The sequence below is a fragment of the Petaurus breviceps genome, unplaced genomic scaffold (assembly GCF_028583685.1).
Source record: "Petaurus breviceps papuanus isolate PSGF00001 unplaced genomic scaffold, PetGlider_PUasm1.0 688, whole genome shotgun sequence".
Taxonomy (NCBI): Eukaryota; Metazoa; Chordata; class Mammalia; order Diprotodontia; family Petauridae; genus Petaurus; species Petaurus breviceps.
In genome coordinates this window covers 28,099,373-28,122,801 of record NW_027186457.1, presented here as the reverse complement: position 1 = coordinate 28,122,801, position 23,429 = coordinate 28,099,373, and the positions used below count along the sequence as shown (strand labels likewise).

At 41.5% G+C, this 23,429-nt stretch overlaps 2 protein-coding genes across 2 annotated transcripts in view; both read left to right on the top strand.

The window, feature by feature from the left end:
- The window catches only part of KCNMB2 (potassium calcium-activated channel subfamily M regulatory beta subunit 2), a 220,260-nt gene extending 213,773 nt beyond the window's left edge, over nucleotides 1–6,487 (top strand). The window contains exon 5 of the mRNA XM_069104834.1: nucleotides 5,613–6,487. Within this exon, the coding sequence (XP_068960935.1) occupies nucleotides 5,613–5,897 (285 nt within the window). The 3' untranslated portion in view covers nucleotides 5,898–6,487. The remainder of the gene's footprint in view (nucleotides 1–5,612) is intronic.
- Nucleotides 1–23,429, top strand: part of MFN1 (mitofusin 1) — a 468,570-nt gene that overhangs the window by 2,649 nt on the left and 442,492 nt on the right. The gene's annotated exons all lie outside the window — the stretch shown is intronic.

The following is a 23,429-nucleotide window of genomic DNA, read 5'->3' as shown; positions in this document are numbered from 1 at the left end:
TTTTCTTATCTCCAGTCTATCACAGTGCCTGGCATATGGTAGGCATTTAATAAAAGCTTTTTAAATTAAATTTGAATGGAACTGAATTCCCCTCATAGAAGTCCTTTCAAGCCCCCAGCAATGCTCAAGCTAACTTAACTCAGCCTCCTGGCTATTGATGCATTTATATCCTTAGCTAACTAATGTACATTAGACTAGGATCTCCTTGAGAGCAGGGGCAGTGTTGCTTTTGTTTGTTTGTCTGTTTGTTTTAACCAGAACTTAGCACAGTATCTGACACATAATTCAAATGTTCAGTAGTTTTTCAGTCATGTCCAACTCTCCGGACCCCATTTGGGGTTTTCTTGGCAAAGGTTTGCCATTTCCTTCTCCAGATCATTTTTACAGATGAGGAAATTGAGGCAAACAGGTCAAGTGACTTGCCCAGAGTCACACAGCTAGTAAGTGTCTGAGGCCAGATTTGAACTCAGGAAGATGAGTCTTCCTGAATCTAGACCTGTTACTCTCTCTATTGCTGACCCCTGAAACATAGTAAGCATTTAGTAAACATTTGCTTTCTAACTGTTAAGGTATTGATCAAGCCTCATTAGAACAGAATGCACCTCATGAAATGTGGTTCCACTGATCAAAATCAAAGTGCCCAACATTCATTCTGGCCCAGTGAAGGGGAGATTCTCTTGCTAACACTGGTAGAGGTCATGCCCTTCCAAGGCACCACTGTCCCTGGGCTCCCCCCCTCAGGAAAGTCATGGAAAAGAGCAAACCAAAACCAGCTCATTTTTCCTTCCAGGCAGCATGGCATAGTGAATAGAGAACTAGCTTTAAAGTCTGGGATGCTAGGGTTCAAGTCCCGCAATTTTCTAAGATCATAGGTTGAAAATCCAGTGCCTACATACTTTGATGGTTTCCTCTTGAATAGCTTCATACACCAATAAAACTATGTATCCTAACCACAAAGAAATAAAACATTTCTTTTATCCTTGGACTCACAAATTCTAGAAAAGAATTAACCATGATCTATGCTAAGGTCATAAGAACTTCATTCCTAACCCACAGGCTCACCTCATCTCTGGATGGTTGGTTCAAACGAAGAACAGAAAAAGTGTTTGCATTGTATAGACTAGCAGGGGGTAGGAAACATTTTTTTTCTCACTGACACAAGTAAAAAATATTTTTTCCTTAGAAAAAAAAGATACTCAATTAACCTGCTTTTAAAATTAATAAACAGGAACATGAGATTTGATTCAGCAAATATAGTAAGTGCTGTTTCTGTCTGATAAAGGTATGAGTGTTGAACATCTTGCTAATTGAAATAGAGTAAGAGGGGGACTCTATCCCTTATATTCAAATAATTCCATATTATGACCAGCTGTTAAGGGAAAAAAGAGAAGAGGAAAAGTAAGAAAGGCAGAGGGGAGAGGTAAAGGGAGGAGGAGAAAGTCAGAAAGGGAACGAGTCAAAAAGGGGGGAGAGAGGGAAGACATAAGGAGAGGGAGAAAGGGAAAGATGGAAAGAGAAAGGAGACAGAAAGGAGGGGGAGAGAGAGAAAGAAGGAAGGGGAGAGTGAGGGGAGGGGATGGCAGGGGTAGAGAGAGAAACCTAGAGGATGGAAGAGGAGAGGAGGGGAAGGAGAGAGAGAGGGAGGAAGGGAGGAAGAAAGAGAGAGAAAGGAAGAGGAGAGAGAGATGACAGAGAAGGGGAGAGAGGAAGGAAGAAAGCGAGAGAAAGATAAAGTAAGGCGAAAAGATGACAGAGAGAGGGGGAGGAAGAAAGAGAGAAAGGAAGGGAGAGAGATGAAGAGAAGGTGAGAGAGGAGGAAAGAGAGAGAAAGATAAAGGAAGAGAGAGGGGGAGGGGAGAGAAAGGGAATGAGGGAGGGAGGGAGAGAGAAGGCGAACCAAATGATGGAGCCTCTCAGGCACATGTCAGGTGAGCTAAAGAGTTCTTACCCTGCCCTGCTGCTCATCTGGGCCATCGTTTGGTGATTTATAGTGTATGCTAAAAGGCTCATTAACTACTCTCCACAGATCTTGGGAATACTCTTTAGCTTTCACCAGGGAGTGTCCACTCTGCATGGCATACCTGGAGTAGCCTACCAGAGGGAAACTGGACTTGCTTTCTAAAAGTGATACTACAAATAAATTACCATCACCCCAAGGCCTAAATGAAAGCCGATTCAGAACCATTTACTCTTCCCCTGGAATAGTCAAAACAACCAGTCAAATTGTCTGGTTTTTGCCTTTAAATTTGGTCACTGTGGGCATTTTAGGATCAAAGCGCGAGAAGAGACCACAGAGGTCATACAGTCCAACCCCTTCATTTTACAAGTGAGGAAACTGAGGCCCAGTGAGGTTAACTAATGCTCTGGCATCCCTCAGGCAGAAGCAGAACAAGGTTTCAAGCCCAGGGCATCTCACTCCCCAAGTAGCATCTTTCCATGCTGCCTCTTGGCCTGTAGTATAGTGGAAGGAGAATTAGATAAAATAACCTGGATTCTAGACCTGCCTGTAGCACTAACTTGCTATGTGATCTTGGACAAGTCCCTTCCCATCTCTGCTGCCCATTCTACTCACTTGTCAAACAAGAGGCTTGGAAATCATGTCCAAGATGTTGGAGATTCTTTATTCACTCAGTGAGGACTAGAATAGAAGTACCAAACACTTCCTTGTGACAGAAAGTATTAATAAGGAAAGTCACATGAATTAAATCAATATCCAGAAGATAGACCTATTATATTTTTTTACCTAAACTCTTCAGCATTTTAGAACAGAATTATCTCCTGGAAATTTTAAAAGTACAGATGCTAATGTCAAAGAATGAATTGGACACTGGTATTGCTTCATAACAGCTGACATTTAGATGGCACTTTACACATGGTATCTGATTCAATTTTTACAATAAGCATGTGAAGACAGGTATAATTACATCCACTGTACATGTAACCCAGAGTCCAGGACTGCCTAAGTTCTGGTCTCACATGAACTGGGTTCGGCCTGAAGGAACTGAAGGACCTAAAGGGCCAAGAGCCTTTGGTGAGTTATGTCCCCTGCAGAGAACTGCTGAGTGAAATTTCTCAATGTGCTTGTCTCTAGTTTTCACACATGTAGGTAGTAGGATCCCCAGCTCCTACAAAAACACTCAAGGTAACAAGTGCATATAGGGAGTGGAGGGCCTTTATTTTGCCCCACAGAAAGTATGGAATGTGCACAATATTCTCAAGAGAAAATAAAGGGATATTGAAAACAGTGAAAACACTCTTAGCCATCCATAATCTCTCCTTGGAAAGGAGAGTAAACTTGGGGTGTCAAGACAAGACATTAAGATTTTGATGGACTCTTTCATAGCATCTTATACAGGCTCTCCAAGGCTTTTAATACCATCCTATGGTTCAGGCTCCACCTAAAAGACAAACAGAATTTGGGACTGTTAGACAGGTACTCCCCTTTCTATCAGACTTTCGCTGTCTAAAAACTCCCAATAATAGCAAGGAGCAAAGTACAAGTCTTCTTTTCCCTTTGTTTGCCCAAACAAGTAGCCCAATAGCACAGAAAGAACAGAGAGAGGCAAGAATCTTTTCCTTGCTTCACCCAAACTGCCCATTCCCCGCTGCCCAGATGCCTGTGGATGGACCGAGGATCCAGAAAGAATAGGTATCAGAGAACCAGACTTTCATCTCCCTCTCTCCAGTACCGACTGCCCAGTTCCCACCAGGGACTGAACACCATTTCTCAGCTGGATGCTGATTTTCTCCTCCCAGCTCCCTTATCTCACTGGAAAAACCTACCCCCACTGGAGATAAAGATGACCTAGAGCCCCACTCTTCTCCATCCCTTGTGCTCACTACTCTTTTTCCACCAACCCATAGTGAGGGATATGGCCTTCCAGTGGTCCCTAGTCTAAGGACTAGGTATCATCCTCTGCACTGCAATTATGTGGAGTCATCTCCCCGGTTTTGAAGGGTAGTTGCTTTAGAACAGCAGCTGTCTCACTTTCCTATTTGTACCCCTAAAATTAAGCCACATGGTAGGTATAAGTACTAGATTTGTGATTTCAAAGATATAGGAAACTTCTGGATGAGGAATCTCCCTAAACAAGGTAAGACTACACTTCTTGCCTAAAATTTAGAGTCAGAGTTGCCTAGAGCACGCAAAGGTTAAGTCATTTGCCCAGAGTCACAAACAGTCAGTGGGCTGAAGATGCAGAACCCTGCCTTCATAGTGACCACATCACAACTACCTCTTAGTAAAAACTTAATGGATGCTTTTCTACTCTCTTCCTATGTCCTAGTCTTAAGCCCCTTCCTGCTCCATTCTACCAAATCATCTGAGGGCAGCTTCACTCAATGGAAACCAAGAAGGAGTTGTCTTTGCCTTCTTAACAAGGGTTACATCCATACTTTATAGGGAGAGGGTCTCGTTGCATGTTCTAACCACCGTGCTGAAAGTTCATTCAAAAGAACTCATCAAAGAAATCTCCTTGTTCAAACTCCTCTTCTCATTACATAGAAATGAAAAATGTGAGTCTCAGAGAAATTCATTTATACATTCAACAAGCATTTATTAAGTTCCCATTATGTATAGGGCACTGTAATATATGCTGGGCATACAAAAACAAAATCCAAATGGTCCTTACCTTCAACAAGGCTACACTCTACTTGAGAGATACAACATATAGGCCAATAAGTACATATAAAATAATAATATCTAACATTCCTATAGTGTATACTATGTGCCAAGAACTGTGCTAAACACTTTACAATTTTTACTGTTTCATTTGATACTTACAATAGCCCTATGATGTAGGTGCTGTCATTATAACCATTTTATGGATGAGGAAACTGAGGCAAACAGGGGTTAAGTGACTTGCTCAGGGTCACATAGCCAGAAAGCATCACATTTGAACTCAGATCTTCCTGACTACAGGTCCAACACTCTATCCACTTCATCGTGTGTGTGTGTGTGTGTGTGTGTGTGTGAGTGAGTGTACAGGATATACATATACACACACAGACATATATACAGGATATATAGATATTATATATAGAGAGATACAAGATATATATAGAGTAAATAAAATAATTTTCAGGGAGCAGGGAAAGACAAGGACCGAAGCACTAGCAACTGAGGAAGATGCCAAAGGGTGCCTTGTCAACATTAGCATTTGAAAAGAACCCTTAAGAGAATTAGAACTTCCTAAATGAGGAGGAAAGAAGAGAAAGCCTGCGCACAAAAACAGAGAAAAGAGACGAATGTTTTTGAAGGGGTACAGTACAGCAAGTAAAGCAAGATGTCTAGAACGTAGAATGTATGCTGGGGGATAATGTGGAATCATACTGGAAATTCACAAGTTAGATTGTGAAGGATTTCAAATTCCAAACAGTATAGTTTAGATTTTATCTTGGACACAGAGGGAGTCGTGAAGCTCCTGTAAGGGAGGACGTGGTCAGACTTTAAATTTAGTGACTTGTCCATAATCTCACAGAAGCAAGTCTTGAACCCAGGCTCTCCTGAAGCCCAGAGCTTCCGATTCTAAATCTATGGTCATTTAATCAGGCGGGGAGGTGGGGGGGAAGAAATAATTCTTTTTAATGAGATGCCCTTCGTCTCTGTACAGTGTTCTTACATACCCAAGTGTGGCAAGAACTTCGAAGAGTCCCTGTCCGTGGTGAATGTCGTGATGGAGAATTTCCGGAAGTACCAACGCTTCTCCTGCTTCTCGGACCCATCTGGCATCCAAAAGAACGTCATCTTAACCAAACTCTACAGCTCCAACGTGTTGTTCCACTCCCTCTTCTGGCCCACGTGCATGATGAGTGGGGGCGTGGCCATTGTTGCCATGGTGAAACTCACGCAGTACCTCTCCTTGCTCTGCGAACGCATCCAGCGAATCAACAGATAGAGGCCAGGCCAGCCGGGACAAGATTTTTCTTTAACGTGCAAATACTGGTTTCTCTCATTCTTCACCAAAGAACCTTAAGTTTGTAACGTGTCGTCTATTATGAGTTCCTTAATTGATTCCGATGCATAGAGCAATAACGCAGCTGCTGTTTGATATGCAAAAGTGATGTTTCTAGTCTGTAGAAGATGGGGTGGAGGATCCCCACAGTTTGGTGTTGGCTGTTTTCATACTCTTGATTCGTTTGATCGTTCGTTTATTTGTTTGTTTTCTTGGTGACACTAGCGCTTTCTTCTCTCCTTCCACTGAGATATGATGCAGTGAGTCGATTGTCAAGCTTTGTCAATGAACGTGGTGTGGCGTATTCTGTGTTTGGAGTCATCATCTCTCTCGGAGACATCTCTGCAATGTATTTTTGCCATTCATTGTTTACCAAAGCTGCAGCCAAAAACAAAAAAAAAAATCCTTTTCTTTTTCTCCAAACCGAACCCTCTAGCAAGAGATGGGACCAGGATACCTTCAGCAAGGGTATTCACCATTTTCCTTGTATTGCTACCATATCACTGTAAAGATGAAATAAAAATGGTCACCTATTTTTTTTATTATTTTTTACTCACAACAATGTTAGCTTTTTAACAGGATTGAACATTGAACAGGAAGCTCTGTTCTCACTAGTCATATTAATGTAGCCACTACCTGTCTTTTAGGGAGAAAAAGAATAGCTTTGATCCCAGTCTTAGACGTGCTAAGAGAGGAGGGGATGATACCAACAAAGGGCTGACTGTCCTAAGATCTGAGTGAATGGTGACAGCCACCCATAGTTCATAAGGCCTGACTTGAGCGCACCCGTATTGGTACAGGAAGTCTCCCTTCCTATTCATTGTCACCATCTCTCAATGGAGATGTTCCACAGCATACAGTGGTGGGGAACCTGTTCTGTGAAGTTTGAGTTCAGTCAAAGAGCCACACTTGAGGACCTAGAGGGCCACATGTGGCCTCAAGGCTGAAGGTTCCCCACGCCGAACCCCATTCTGGACTTAAGATCCAATTTAGTAAAGCAAAGCTTATAGGAATGCTTTCTTAAAGAGGACTAGAGAGTAGATGTGTCAGGAAGAGATGGTGAAAGATTTACAGGCAGGCAAAAGAATGTGATGTCTCTTTCTGTGTTTTCTCTGTGGGGATCTTGAAGCAATGTGCTCAGAATGTTTCTCTCCTCTGCATATTTTATTTTTCTATTTACAATCCCTTCTTTTTGTTATATTTTATAAGCAGACCTTTTTTCTTAACTGACACTTGAACTGAATAACAGATTTGAGATTGTTTCTATTAGCACCCCAATTAAATATTGTGCTCTGGGAAATCAATGAGAGATTGATTCTAAATGAGAACGTCTTGCTTTTTCCCCCCAAGCCTCAATAACCAGAGGGAAAACACCATCTTCAATCAGTGTCATCCATATTTAAGTACTTTTTTGTAATATAGTATTGAAAACTTTTTAGCTAATACAAGATTTTACAAATCATACTTGTGGAGTGAACAGTAAAATTAATCTGATGAGGTGGAAATTAATCTCCAATCTTGTAATCCATAGTTTGACTTTTCTTAAGCAAATAAATCCCTGGGGTGTAATTGAGGCTCCAATGTATAATTAAAAATAAAAAGTAAAAATCCATTAAAGTTGCCAGGTTGGAATAGCTGTTGTGTTCTGAATTTGCAAACAAATTTTTAGCCACTGGAAAGTACAAGAGCCTATGAATTTGTGGTGCTGACTCTTTTTTTAATGGTTGATTAATAAAAGTCCTTTTAACATGTTCACACGCCAGAGCCATAACAAGAAATTTTGGGACCCAAGGTAGGTACCACAAAACGTGGTTAGAGCTAGAACCATGAATCACACCCCCCCCCCCAGCTAAGGGATGGGGTGGGGAGATGCCCTAGGACACCAACACAAGGCTGCTGCTAGAAAAGTCACCATGGTACAGGGAGGCTGGGGGTGGGGATGGAAAATGGAAGAGAGGAAGAAGAACTTACTGCAGCCTCTAGCTAGTCATTTCCCACTTTACCTAGTATTCTTAGAATAACTTAGCAGTGTTACTGTGTTGCTAAAGGACTGGACATACACAAAGAACCCCCTAAATCTGTCACCCTGGGTAATGTTTCAGTTGTCCCACCCTAGCTGTGGCTCTGGTCTGTGCATGCACACACATGCACACACAATATTGTGAATAGTTGGGAAATCAGGTTGAAACGCTCTTATCACACAAAAAGGACAATGCAGTGACAATAAATAAAAAATATTTGACTCTAAAGCAACTAGGGGAGCTCAGAAGAATGCTTCTGAAGATGTCTCAAGTACCAGCTCTACACTCCTCTAAGTGGGTCAAGAGTGAGTACCATGTTGATGATATTGAAGGAAGACTCCTCTAAGGTCTTTTTTTTTTAGGCAAAAAGCTTCCCAATTTGTGCTTCAAGCCAGTATGAAGTGATCTCCATACCAAAGAAGAAAATCCAAAAGAGCTAATAGAGCCTTAGCTCTCTCATCTTCCAGGAGTTAGTTGGGTATTAGAAACAGTATGGGTAGAATGAAAGAATAGCTTAGGCTATGAAAATAATCATTGTCCTTGATATAAATGTTTTCAGTCAATCAACAAACATGTATTAACACCTTCAATGTGCTGGTCGTTATTCTAGATGTTAGAGATATAAAAACAAAATGTAAATCTCTGTCCTCAAAAAGCTTGCATTTCTGTGGCATCTTATAGATAAATAACAGGTTCCAAGGACACTAAAACAGTGAAAGAGTTAAAAGGAATTAAGTCATATAATGATTTAGAATCAAGGTTCTAGTTTCAGCTTTCCCTCCAATTACATCACCATGGGCCATGGTGTCCCCACCTATAAAATGGAATTTGACCATGTGGCACAGGGAATAGAGAGCTGACTCCAGAGTCAGGAAGATTTGTGTTCAAATCCTGTCTCTGACACATACCAACTATGTAACCTTGGACAAATCTCAATGCCCCTGTGAAACCCTTTAAGACTATCAGTTATCGAAAATCTGTTGACCATTAATAGAGAGTTTCCTCTCCTGGGAAATTCCCTATGCCAACAAAATCAGAAAAAAAAATGTCATACTAAATCATCTAAACCCATTTGTTCTAAAATCCCAACATGGTAAGTGTGTGAAGGACTGATTATATACAGTACTCTGCCCTTTAGGACCATAGAGATCCAGTGGTTCAAAGGTAGACCCCTATGTCACCTTCTCAAACACTTGCCTAAACTTCAGGGCACAAGGTATTCATTTATATCTGCCAGAAGCAATCCCTGGACCTCCTCATGACTCTATACTGCTGATTCCACCACATGGTACAAAGAGATGTCTGAGATTCCAAATTACCGCCGTTATTCAGCCGGCACACCCTATCTAATACTTCATTGATTTCCGCTTTCCCAGATGTAATCATATCAAAACCCAGGGAAAAAAAATGTAAATATACCAGTGACTGTTAGCAAATGGTTGCAAGAAAAATGAGATGAATCTCCAAAAAGCCAGTGGCCAAATGTTGGCTGACTATAATGACTGGAAGAAGTAATGATAAAATAGCTGTTAAGCTGAATAGCTGACATTTAGAGGGCCGAAATGCCACCCCCCGACACACTTTCTGACGACAATGAAATTAAGTGATTGCGTGTGACAAGTACACACTGTGTATCTTCCTACCTCCCTGGCTGGCTGTAAATACTCCATCAGCATTCCTGTGAGTGACGCATCTTGACATTAAACTGTAGGCTAGAATCATCTCAGTGACATTAACAGAGAGATCTGTGGGATGGGAAAAGAGCTTGAGTAATGGGATAAAGTCAGGTAAAAAAAATAATTAGAAATGAATACTCAGTAGTAAATTTGGAGGGCTAACATCCCTGACCCCTGAAAAGGAAGTTCCTCACATGTAGTTCAGGTAATAAAAAGGGGGAGGGGAAGTAGGTGAGTGAAAACAGGAGAGGGTTCTTTCTGTCCTCAAGGGTCACTCATTTCTTTTTTATCCTCCTTTATTCGGATTTAACAAAGCAAGGTGAGACACTGTCCTTGTCATCAGTAGTTTCTTGTCTTCTTTACATATTTTTTGGACACAATCTACGATTTCATTGGAATAGGAAATTCCAGATGAAAGAAATCTACTGATACAAATTAGCAGCTGTTCTGAAACTTAGTCTTAGTTACCAATAAGAATACTTATTGGTTAAGTTACTTTCCCAGGGTCACACAATCCCAGAGCTTGAACCCTGGACTTCCTGTCTCTAAAAGCAGTCTTCAATTTACTATACCACACTTTCTCTCTCAGCACCTTCTGCATATTATCCAGCGTACGTCCAGGTTTATAGACAGGAAAGGAAATCACGACTGATCAAGATGCTACTCTTAAGACCCATCAATGACTACACAGAGAGGGTAGGAAATCTGCTCATACTATATACAAACAACCAGGAGACACACAGGAGAGAGGAAGCTTACGCTCATTCAAAGCACAAGACCTTTGGGAATGTCAAACTGGGGCAAAGCAGCCGTTTCAGAGCGATAGCTGGCAGGTGGAGTGGAAAGGTGGGGCCGTCGAGGGTGGACCATTATAGGAACAAGAGCCTATTGGGGAGCAGCCTCAGGATATGGAGAGAGCATTGCCCAGGGAGATCACCACCAAGGAAAGACTGGGGAAAGGAGGAGACTGCTTCAGATGCAAAGGGTTCTGTGCTAGGTATTAGAAACACAAGAACAAAACCAAACAGTTGCTACTCTCAACAAGTTTGCATTCTACAGAGCAAGGGAATGAGCATTTATACAGCACCTACTGTGTACCAGGCACTCTGATAAGTGCTCTACAAACATTATCTCATTTGACCCTCACAACAGCCTCAAGAGGTAGGAATTCTTATTGCTCCCATTTTACAGTCGAGGAAACTGAAGCAGACAGAGGTTAAGTGACTTAATCAGGGTCACACAGCTAGTAAAATTCCAGATTTGAACTCGGACCTTCCCGACTCCAGGCCCAGCACTCTATCCACTGTGCCACCTATATCTACTTTGAAGATCTAGCAAGAGTAAAAATATGGAAATTTCTCCAAAAGTCCTGGAGGGACACACTCTCCTCTATTCCCCCTTAGTCCCTGAGAAGAATGGGCTCAAACTTGAAGTAATTATTACATAGCATTCAACCTACCAAGTTTACCTCCAAATGCATCTCATTGTCCCCACACCACCTGGTCACACCATAGGTAAGAAAGATGGCCCTTCTGATGTCATTGTGGGTTCAGAGGGGTGGGAGGGAAACTTAGAAGTCATCTAGTTTTACATCCTCCCATTTTAGGGATGATGGAGCTGAGGTCATCAGAGGTGAAATTACTTTTCCAAGGTCACACAGTAGGCAGGAAAAGGCAGGATTCAAACCCAGATTCTACAACTACTTTCACAGAACCTTGTAGACTCCCTCATCCTGGAGCAAAGTTCCTGAACCCCTCAGATGCTCACTTCACCTCTGTCTCTTTGTTTCACTAAAGGGCAGAAGTATGAAGGAAGAGGGATGCATTAAAAGAAGAGAATGAAAGGGAGAACCAGAGAGAGTGTGGTGGCATGGAGAGGGGATGGTGCCAACCAGTTAGAAGCAGAAGCACCAGAGGAACGTCCAGGTGTGGAAGAGGCCTTGGGGCACAGTGGAAAATAGATTGGCTTTCACCAGACTTGTAGTGAGGAAGACAAATTCAAATCCCACCAGATACTCACCATGTAACTCTGGGCAGGTCACTTGGCCGCCCCAATCCTTAATTTCCTTAGCTGTCAAATGAGGGCGTTGGACTCGTGTTCAAAATCTCTTCTAGCTCTCGATCCTAGGGTCCAAATGACCTTCACAGGGGCCAGAAGGACTTCTTCACAACATTTCAAGGCAAAACTTCCTAATAGAACCATCTGAAAGGGCTATTTCAATCTCCCTGATCACAGATTTGAAGCTAGAGGGTAAACTTAGAGACCATTAAGTCTAATCCTTTCCTTTTTTACAGTGAGTGAAGTGACTTCAGAGCTGTCACTAGTCATTGTGCCCCCTGTGGCCACCACCACAAAATGAGCCCTGAAGTCGAGGAGGGGAGAAATCTTAGACCACAGGGCACCAGCTCTATAGGAGGAAGGACCCTGGGCCATGGTTCCATGGTGGGGAAGAGGACACTATAAATCTGTGGCTAGCAAGGCTCCAGGGAAGGGAACAGGACGAGATTAGACTGGGGAAGAACTCGGCTCCAATGCAGCTATAAGACTGGGGAAGGAGAGAAGGAAGAAGAGGAGAAAGAGAAATTCCATCTGGAAGTTTCCAACTTTAACTAACTAATCTTGTTTTTATTTTGTTTTAAAGTGCCACTTTTTTGTTTCTATTATTTATATCTATTTCTGTCTATTTTTTCTAGCTATTTCTACCTACAAATGCTACTGGTACTCCCAATAAATTTTAACACCCTACACTGCCCTCATTGTTTTTTTCCCCATGACTTAGCACATAGGAGATGTTTAATACATGTTTGTTGAGGACTAATTGATTGATAAACTTCTCTAGCTTAATTAGGCTGGTCTCTGAAAATAGGCAAAGGGCTTAGTCTATCATCAAGGTCAGACTCAAACCCTTTACAGTGTGGCAGGAGCTTCAATAGCATTGGGTGCCCTGATCTGGTCCTTGAGAGCCCAGGACCACTTAAATGCTAAGACAAAGCAAGCAAGATATCACAGATACTGTAGATGAAAAACAAAATTCCATTTTGTCCAGATGGTTTTCAGAGGACATGGTGAGAGGCAGTCTAATACCATAATAAGAGAGGCAAAGGAGCAGGGTTCAGACCCCAGCTCTGCTACTTCCTGCCTATACATTCCTAAACAGGCCATTTACTTTCCCTCTCTGGGGCTGTGTTCTCCTTTAAAAATGAACAGGTTGAACTTGGTAAATCTTCCAGTTCCAAATCTGTGATCCAAGGAGATGAGATCCTAAACATTATATATTTGAGCATGTGCTGCAGAATTTGGAGGGGATAACTTAAGGAAGGGGCAGTTAGGTGATACAAGAGATAGAGTTCAGGACCTAGAGTCAGGAAGATTGAATCTTTCTGAGTTCAAATCTGGCCTCAGACACTTACTAGCTGTGTGAACCTGGGCAAGTCACTTTACCAGGTTAGCCTCAGCTTCCTCATCTATAAAATGAGATGGAGAAGGAAATGGCAAATCACTCCAGGATCTTTGCCAAGAAAACCCCCAGTGGGGTCACAAAAAAGTCAGACATGACTAAAACAACTGAAAAACAAAGAAAAACTTAAGGAAATCTGAAATTTCCCCTTCAATTTGATTTTCTAAATGCCTAGAAAATTCTGTACAAGTGTCTAACCTGGAAAACCAAAGACAAGACCCTTCTTCAGAAGCATTATGTAAAGGTGGGGTTAGCCTGGTTCTGTTTGACCCTGAAGAGTTGAACCAGGTATAATGGGTGAAAGTTGGAAAAAGAGAAATTAAAACTTGAAGTCAAGAAAAGGTTCCCAACAGAGCTGTCAGAAAGGGCATCCTAGAGCTCATAGGACCATATATTTAGAGTTGGAGAGGAACTCAAAAATCATTCAATCCAATCTTCTCATTGGTTTTTTTGCAGATGAAGAAACTGAGGCCCAAATACATTAGATGACTTTCCCAGAGTCACAGGCAGTAAGTGGAAGAGCCAAAGTTTGAACCCAGATCCCCTGATTCTATATATATTCGTGGCTCTTTCTACCATATCCCAGTCGTCCTGAAGAACATCCGGCCACTGGATCCAGATGGTCCCAGAGGAGAAAGCAAGGCTGATGATTTTGCACATCCCTCCCTCTCTTAAATCCAATCTGCTTAAGGTCATGGTCCCCTGAAAATGAAAGACAAACAACACACCCTGTGATATCCCATTCTCCCCTAGTCTTCAAGGAATGCCTTGATGACTACTTGTCAGAGATGTTAGAGAGGGGATTCTTGTTCATGTCTGGCTTGTGTCAGATAACTTCCAAGGCCCCTTCCAATGCTGAGATTTTGCGATTCTCTTCCCATTTGGTCCATCCAATAAGATTCCCGGTCTCTGGAGGTGCATCCAATGAGATTTCCAATCTCTGAAGTATCCACAGAAGCATTACTTACCATCTGCAACAGTGCTCACCATCTGTGATGCTATGGGTACTTCCATCTCCAAACATCCATATAATATCCTCACTCAGTTCAGTCCAAACCCATCAGCCTCCTCCTGGTTTCAGAGTAATCAAACCACAGCCCTTTTTATCTATTGGGCTTGAAAGCCAGCAGTTTGTGCAAGGCAGCTGCAAGCTCGAACTGTTTGAGATTCCCCATGCTGAGCGAACACAACAGACCCTCACTGTGCACCCCCGGAACACAGTGCAGAGAGCACGGGGGCACAATTATGAGGCTCTGTCTCTGAACCAAAAGCCTTTAGCTGCTGGAGCTAACCTCTAGCAAACCACAACGAGAGATTTATAGTGTGAGCTGGAAATCCCTCATCTTTAGACACAGATGACATTTTATTGAATTCAACAACTACTTATCAGTGACAGAGACCCTAGGACACCATGAGGCAGTAACCAGGAAAGCACCTCTGGAGTAAGGACTTGGCGATCAGAAAATCATACAGAAGTGATCACAGAGATAAGCTAATCCAGTCCCCTCATTTCACAGAGTTGTTGATGTCTCAGAGCAGGAAGGGACCTCTGAGGCCATCTATTCTGGCCCCCTTCAATTTAAAAATGAGAAAACTGAAGGACAGGGGTTTGAAAAACTTGTCCAAGGTCACATAGGCAGTAAATTTCGGAGGCAGAATTTGAACCCAGGCTTTTCAACTCCAGAGAGAGGGCTCTTTCCAGTATCATATATTACAAGTCTTCCTGACTCAAAGGGTGGCACATTCTGCTTCATTGCCCCTGTTTCATTTTTCTGTTTCCCGGGCTCCGGGGATCACTCTTTAAACTCAAAAATGGGTCCCCACTAGATGGCTAGTTACTTTTCTCATGCAGGATCTAGGGATAATCCAAGGACTTGAAGGTTTTCTCTAATGCTGCAATTCACAAGTCCCACCGGTGTCCTCTTCCTATTGATCAAAAGTTAATAGCAATTAGTCAACTGGACTTAATTAGTTTTTCTAGAAACGGGCATATACTAAGGTGGTATAATAAGGACATTTAGTATAAAATGCCTCCCCAAACCAAGTACATATTTTCTTATGCATACATATAGAATCCAAGGGAAAGTGATCTCAAGCTCAGAGACTATGTGTGGCAATGGGGTAATCTTAGTAGGTTTCTCATGAAAGTCCCCTTAGTTATATAAGGTCTAGCTTTCTGTTAGAGTCCTGAGGCTGCCTTTTCTCGGGGCACCTAGTTTGTTTAGACATCAAGCTTTCTAAGACCCTGCTAGGATGGCCTTCTGTCCATCTTGTGCAGTTCACAAGGTCATTTTCTTGGCAAGGAGGATGTAGGGGGAGTGAAAACAGGGGACCTGTCATCCCTTCCCCACCCCCAGTCATTTCCTCCAGGACCTTGGTTGGCCTGCTGTCTATTTTAGGCCATTCGACCACTTGAATATCTAATTCCAAACAGACTTACCATCTTATCCAAGAGCCATAGGGCATGACTGAACCTCTTCAAGCAATTCTAATATACTTCTTGTTCCGAGTCATTCATTTCATCCAGTGGCTTTCACTCTTTCTAAATTGATTAAAAACTTTTCACAGTCAGTTTAACACCTTTTAAACCATTGCTGCAATAGAGATGTTCTCACCTGATATAGGTATAAACATCTTGTTAGGTGTTTGAGTGGGGTAGGATCATTGATTTATTTATGGAGCTTGTCCTATATAAAATGGGCATCATAAAGTTTTTAGCTCCCTATGATGGAAACATTTTTCACATTTTGCAAGTGCTACAAATTTGAGTTATTGATGGCACTGGGGGAAATAGAAACAAGAACAAAACAGCCCTTTGACTTCAAGGAGCTTACATTCATACTGGACGTATCTAGAGTGAGGCAACAGAAAGACCTCTAGGCTGATATGTTCCCAAGATATTAAAGTACTTCTCACAATAGCCAATAGAAATTACTGTAGCCAAGTATTCTAAAAGATGTTTGGCTTAGGTCATTGATTTTGATAAATATCATTCCCACCAGACCAGGTGTCACTTAGTTTTTGTTCCTATAAATCTTATAGAAAAGTTCCTAATGCACTGAGTGTCCTGCTGTTCATCAGGCTAAAGAAACAACCTTTGATCCCTAGTGGCCCCAGCTGCAGGTGGCAGATTTCCAGAGTAGTTAGGACTACTCCACTCTGAGTATTCAGAAAGGCGATGGAACTCAGATCACAATGAGAAGCCATGACTGTCCCTGCCTCTGGAGAGGAGACAGCATTTTAATAATTGAGTAATTTAAGAGTTCTTGGCAGAACCATGATTCTGAACACTTCAGAGGCTGCCAACGTTGACAACAAAACTCATTCCAGGAGACGCCCCCTGTGGACTGAATCAAAGGAGCTCTGGGAGCATGGGAATGGGAACCATATCATTGGCCTCTGGTTTCAATGAAGTCAGTTTTCCTGGAACATCAAACATTGCCTGGAATCGAAAAGACATCATCACAAGGTCATTCTTCTCACTCTTGTTTCTAGAATATAAACAGAAGTCAGTTCTAACCCTAAGATTTGTCCTTTTCAACTTATAAAATCAACTGATCATAGATTTTGTCTTAGAAGGAAGATCAATGGTCATTTTTTTTCTTTACATTAAAGGAAACTTAGATGCAGAAAGATTGTGACTTGCTCTAGGTCAGACACAAATTCAGAATTTCAACCACAAGTCAAAACCCAGAGTTCTTTCCACTGTGCCATATACAATAACGTAAAACAGGGAAGCATTTCATTCAAAAGGACATTGTGTTCCAGTATATTTCCTCTCTTTTTAAGAAACCCTAAAATCCAGGGAAGTGGATAGCAAGCATTCTCTAACTGAAAATGACTTGATGCTGGGATTACGTAGGGCCAGCCTCCTGAGCAAGCTGACTAATACAATAGAATGAACCCAAGGTTTCAGGTCAAAGGATGTGAGTTAATATCCTGACTCTACCATTAACTGAGTAACCTTGAGCAGATTACTTACCCTCTCTGGGGCTCAGTTTCCTTGTCTCTAAAATGAGGGTGATTTTCTGAGATGAATTCTAAAGTCCCTGCCACAGTGTCTGAAATTCCATGACTTGTTCCTATGAGACTATGTTTCTGAGGGACTGGATTTGATTGCTGATCCACTACCAATGACCTTTGAAAAGCAATGGAGAATGGGAGCCCTAGGTCCACAGCACTGTTGTCATATTCAGTAATTTCAGTTACATCTGACTCTTCATGACCCCTTTTGAGGTTTTCTTTGCAAATATACTAGAGTTATTTGCCATTTTCTTCTCCAGCTCATTTTTTACAGATGAGGAAACTGAGACAGAGTTAAGTGATTTGCCCAGGATCACACAATCAGCAAGTGTTCGAGGCCAGATTTGAACTCAGGAAGATGAATCTTCCTGACTCCAGGCCCACCACTCTATCCACTATGGTGCCACCTAGCTGCCCAAGGTCCCCAACACTAGACGAGGGCAAATTTGAAACAAATTACCCCAAAATAGAAGAGAACAGAGTCTGAGAACAATAGGCCAGGAGGCTTGACTTCAATTCCTGGAAAAATTCTAGAATGTACTTTAAGAGGCAATTGTTCGATACCTAGAAAATGAAGTGGTTATCACAAAGAACCAGTATGGTTTCAGCAAGAATGAGTCACATCAAACTAACTTGTCTTCCCTTTTTTGGACAGGGGAATACCATAAGTCTAGTTTATCCAGATTTTAGCAAAGCATTTTCTTTTTAAATATTTCATGCTATTCTTGTGGGCAAAATGGAAAAAATGTAAGCTAGATGACAGCAGAATTACATGAGTTCAAAACTGGTTGAATGGATAAATTCAAACAATTATCATCAACAGTCAATGTCATCTTGAAAGGCAGTCTCCAGGAGACTGAGTACCCCAGAGATCTTTATATGATCCTATACCATTTTATATTTTTATCAATAACTTCAAAAAGGTCATAGATCATACCTTCACCAAAGTTTCAGCTGATAAAAGCCTTGGAAGGTTGACTAACACAGTGGATGACAGAATCTGGATCCCAAAACATCTTCATAGACTAGAACATTGAACTGAATCTAATTTAATCAGGATCAATGTGAATGAAGTCTTACCCTTACTGTGTTCCAGTAGATTTGTGAAATCTAGAAAGAAAAGAAAACTGTCTTCACAAATACAAGGTAAAAGAGACATAGTTAGCCAGTAGCTCATCTGAAAAAGATTGAAGGGTTCTAGTGAACTGCAAGTTCCATGTGTAAACAATGAGATGTGACAGTCAAAAAAGCCAATGTGATCATGCATTGCATTAATTGGTTGGCCCCTCCATATTGTGTCCTGGTCAGACCACATCTGGAGTATTGTACTTAGCATAGTACCTGGCACATAGTAGGTGCTTAATAAATGTTTATTGACTGATTTGGTGGACACTACAATTTAGGAAGGACAAGTTGGAGAATGTGCAGAGGAACAAGATCAGGATAGTGAAGGAACTAAGATTGTACCATAGGATAAGTAATTAAACACAAGGGTATGGAGCCAGGAAAGGAGAAGAACCTAGGAGTAGGAGGAAGATGATGAATTATAGCAATCTTCAAGTACTCCAGAGGCTATCATTTTGAAGAAGAATCATACCTCTTCTGCTTGCCCCAGAGGGGAGAACTAGGAGCAAAGAATGGAAATAGCAAAAAGACAAATTTGGGCTTGATGTCAGAAAAAAACAATTCCCCAAACTAGAGCTATACCAAAGTAGAATGTGCTACCTAGTGAGCTAGTGAGTTTCTTCTTGCTGGAAGTCTTCAGATGAATTGGAATGTTTCAGTGGAGAGTCCTGGACATGGGGTAGAGTATACAGTCACAGATATCTTTCTAACAGATACTCTTATTCAGTGTCTGTTAAGTGTGTGGGGAAGAGATGTGAAAAAATAAGGTAGAGACTATGACTCAAAGGAATTCATTGGAATCCAGGTTTAAGGATTGCAGTATATGACAATCAGGGGCTGGTAACCAAGAAAGCTAAGGCTTAGGAAATTTAAGAAAGCTTAGGCTGAAGTAAGAGGCATAATGTCCAGAGAAAGGGAGGTCTATGGACCCCATATTTCAGAAGGACAATAATGATTTGGAGAGTATCCAAGATGATGATATTCTCAAGTTCATGCCAAATAAGGATTGGTTGAAGGAAGTGGGGATATTTGGTCTAGAAAAGAAAAGGCTGGGGGTGGGAGGAGGGATATAATAGAGGTTTTCAAGTGTTTGAAGTGTTGTCTTGTGAGAGAAGAATTAAGCTTATTATGCTAACCCACACCCCCAGGGGACAGAAGCCATGAGTGGAAGTTACCAAGAGGCTAATTTAGTGTTGGTCTAAGGCAGTGATTCCCAGATGGTTCATGCTAAAAATTCTTTAATGGAGCCTTAAGCAGTAAATAATTGCAGAATGTTATAAGCAGTATACTAACTTACCCCAGGGGTTCACGACATTTCTTTCTTGTTGAAAGTAGTTCTTGGAACCAAAAACACAGGGAGCCACTGGTCTAAGGGAAATTTTCCCAATAATTAATGTCATCCAAAATAATAGTTAACATTTCTATGGCACTTGAAGATTTGCAAAGTGATATTCATATGTTATCCCATTTGAGTCTCACAACCTCCCTGTGACATAGAAACTATTATTATCCCCATTTTATAGATGAAAAAACTAAAGTTGGAGAGTTTAACTGACTTGTCCAAGATTACATAGGATGTAGGGTCAAAGACAGTATTTGAAGCTCTAGTCTTCGTGGCTCCAGCACTCCATTCACTGCATCACCTAATGGCCAAAAATGAAACAGGCTACCTCAAGAGGTAGTGAGTTGTTCATCACTGGATGCTTCAAGAAAAGACTGTCAGATATATTGCATCAGGATTTCTTATTCCAGTGTGTGGGACAGGGTGGCCTCTGAGCCCCCTTCTGAATCTGTGACTCTCTGATTCTGTGCACGCAATGGTTCATTAGAATGAGAGTCTTCAGGTTGCAATCAAGGGGTCCAGAGCATGGGTCTTAGAGGAGACTCCTCTGAGAGAAAAGTTAAGATACTAAACTAATTAGTTCAGACAGACCAGAGTTCCTGAGTACATACACCCAGGGATAACCTAATATTTGACTTGAAACAGCATAACTTCCAGCTATGAAGATGAAAAAAAGGGGGCTTGGAGAAAATTTAGGCAACTAAATGTTACTGATCCCACCTCACTCTCTTCAATTCCCAGCAACACCCACAGGGTAAAGAGAAATAATCTAAGACCATGTTTACCAAGTGCGTCATTGCCCTTCGCCTAATTAAAATAGATTTATGGCTCTCAGAGGATATCCATTCATTCATGAGAGAAACAAGCAAGGCCAGCATTTTTTCCACTTTTTTCCTAATAATTTCTGTACTCAAAGAGGCAACATGACTTAGTAGACAGAGGGCCAGCCTTGGAGCTAAAAAGACTGGGTTGAAGACATAACTCTGAGACATATGTATAATAATATACTCTTCACATGGTTTTTATTAATAAAAATAATTGTTTTACAAATAATAATATTTAATTCTATTCAATAAAAATTTATTTAAGCACCTACTTAATATATTCCAGCCACTATGCTAAATGCTGGGGACACAAAAAAAGGCAAAATATAGTCCCTGCCTTCAAAGAGCTTATAATCTTTTTTTGAGGGGGAAGGCAAGGCAATTGGGGTTAAGTGACTTACCCAAGGTCATACAGCTACTAAGTGTCAAACATGTGAGGCTGGATTTGAACTCAGGTCCTCCCGACTTCAGGGGCAGTGAAGTTTTTGAGTTTAGGTTTAGGTTCAAGTGAACTGCAAGTTCCACGTGTAAACAATGAGATGTGACAGTCAAAAAAGCCAATTTAATACCATGTTTCCCCGATAATAAGACACTGTCTTATTATTTTTTTGGAAAGAAAAACACCAGAGGGCTTATTTTCAGGGGAGGGCTTATGTTGTCCTGCCTCAGCTCTCCTCCGCGGCACTGCTCTCAATGGCGCCAGCAAGCAAATCACTGGGGAAGAACAGGATGACGCACTCACTGCTGCAGCTCTGATTGGATGCAGCTCGGAGCGCGGCGTGCGTTTCACTGGGGGGGGACGGTGCATACAGAGGGTACTGTAATGTAGCATGTAGTGCAGGGGATCACCTTCACTACAGTAGCAATCTCAATAGGGCTTATTTTCGGGGGAGGGCTTATTTTAGAGGAATCTTACACAGTAAGGGGAGGGCTTATTTTCGGAATAGGTCTTATTATCAGGGAAACACGGTAGGTTCAGAACTTTCAGGAACAATGAAGCAAATTGACATTGACAATGAAGAAATTGACATTTCTCCACCATTGCCAATTACTGTATGTTTAATGAGTCAGGTACCCAAGGAGCGAGAGCAAGAAAATATTTCAAATCCCATGGGTTTGCATTATGTAAGTGTAAACCTTATTCACTGCACCAGAGCTTATAATCTAATGGAATGCAATAAAATGGAAATATGTGTGTATGTTGTGTGTATATATACATATATGCATATATACATATATGCATATATACATACATATATATCATGCTATACAAGATAAATAGGAAATGATTAACAGAGGGAAGGCACTGGAATTAAGAGGAGTTGGGGAAGGTCAGATTTTAGTTGGGACTTAAAGGAATCCAAGGAGGTAAGTTGTTGGGGTGGAGGAGGTGGAAAGCATTCCAGGTATGAGGGACAGCCAGAGAGAATTCCTGGAGCCAAGAGATGGAGTGTCTTGTTCATGAAACAGCCAGGATGCCAGTGTCACAAGCATATGTCAAAAATTAAGGTATAAGAGGACTGGAAAAGTAGGAGGAGGCTAGGTTATGAAGGGCTTTGAATGCAAAACAGAGCATTTTGTATTTGCTTCTGGAGGCAACAGGGAGCCACTGAACTTTATTAATTGGGGGGGGGTAATATGATCAGATTTGTGTTTTAGGAAAAATCACTTTAGTGGCTAATTGAAGAAAGGGTTGGAGTGGGGAGAAACTTGAGACAGGCATATCCATCAGCAGGCTATTGCAGTAATCAAGGTGTGAGGGGATTAGGAACTGCCCTAGAGTGCTGGCAGTGCAAGAGGAGAGGAGAAACTTATTCAAGAGATATTGCAAAGATGAAATCAAAAGTTAACATCTTGGATCAGGAGGAAGGGTGGGCAAGAGATAGGGAGGAATCCAGGATGACTCCTAGGTTAAGAGCCTGAGGGACTGGAAGGATGGCGATGCCTTCTACAATACTCAGTAGAGTAGGAGTAGGGAAGGGTTTAGGGAGAACATAATAAATTGTTTGGGACATACAGAGATTGATTTCTACTGGGCAGTTTCAGATGTCTGGAAGGCAACAGAGAGACTTGGGTAGGAAAGGTAGGTTTGAGAAACAACAGATTACCAGCACGGGAGTCAGGAGGACCTGAGTTCAAATCTGACCTCAGACACATAACGCAAAAAACAAGCCTTGTGACCTTGGGCAAATCACTTAACCCCAATTGCCCCACCTTCCCCCCTCCAAAAAAAAGCAAAATAATTATAATTATAATTATAAAGTTCTTACCACAATACCTGGCACATAGCAAAGTTAACATGAATGTTAACTATTATTATTATTATTAGTTATTCACTCATAAGGATGCTACATTTTCAATCAGAACAGAGTTTTCAGCAAACACCTCAGGTTGACACTGTGTGTAAGGCAAGGCAGCCTACCCAGTTCTTGAAAAGCAGCAAAAGTACTTGTCTTTCCCTTTTTCTGATTTTTCCTCTCAAACCAGAGAACAGCAGCAAAGAGTAACCAAACCTCAGAAAGGCTTCACCTCCCTTAAGATCTAAAGGGTACTAAAGAGTCACATCTGGAAAGGAAGCAATGATCTAATGAAGTTGAGCACCTCTCAAACCAATTAGGAATCATGTAGCTTGAACCTTTGTTCAGCTGACTGTTCCTATGCTGTTCTTTTCAAATAGTCCCAACGTGCAGCTCTTCTGACCACCTGCTATTTCTTCTGTGTTCACTGGACTCAATCTCAGTCTCCCATCTCCTACATCTTCCATGAGATAATTTCAGTCTTTATGCTAACTTCATAGGTCATTTTCTATTCAAAACTGCCCATGTCTCATCTGAAAACTATATTTCTTCATACATACATTTTAGTAGATTTTTTTATTAAACCAAAGTTCTTTTCCTCTTGCTTTTAGACTTAAATGTTCATTTATGAGAGCAACAGAGGCCAGAAAAGATGGAGAAAATAAAGGAAGGAAGGAAGGAAGGAAGGAAGGAAGGAAGGAAGGAAGGAA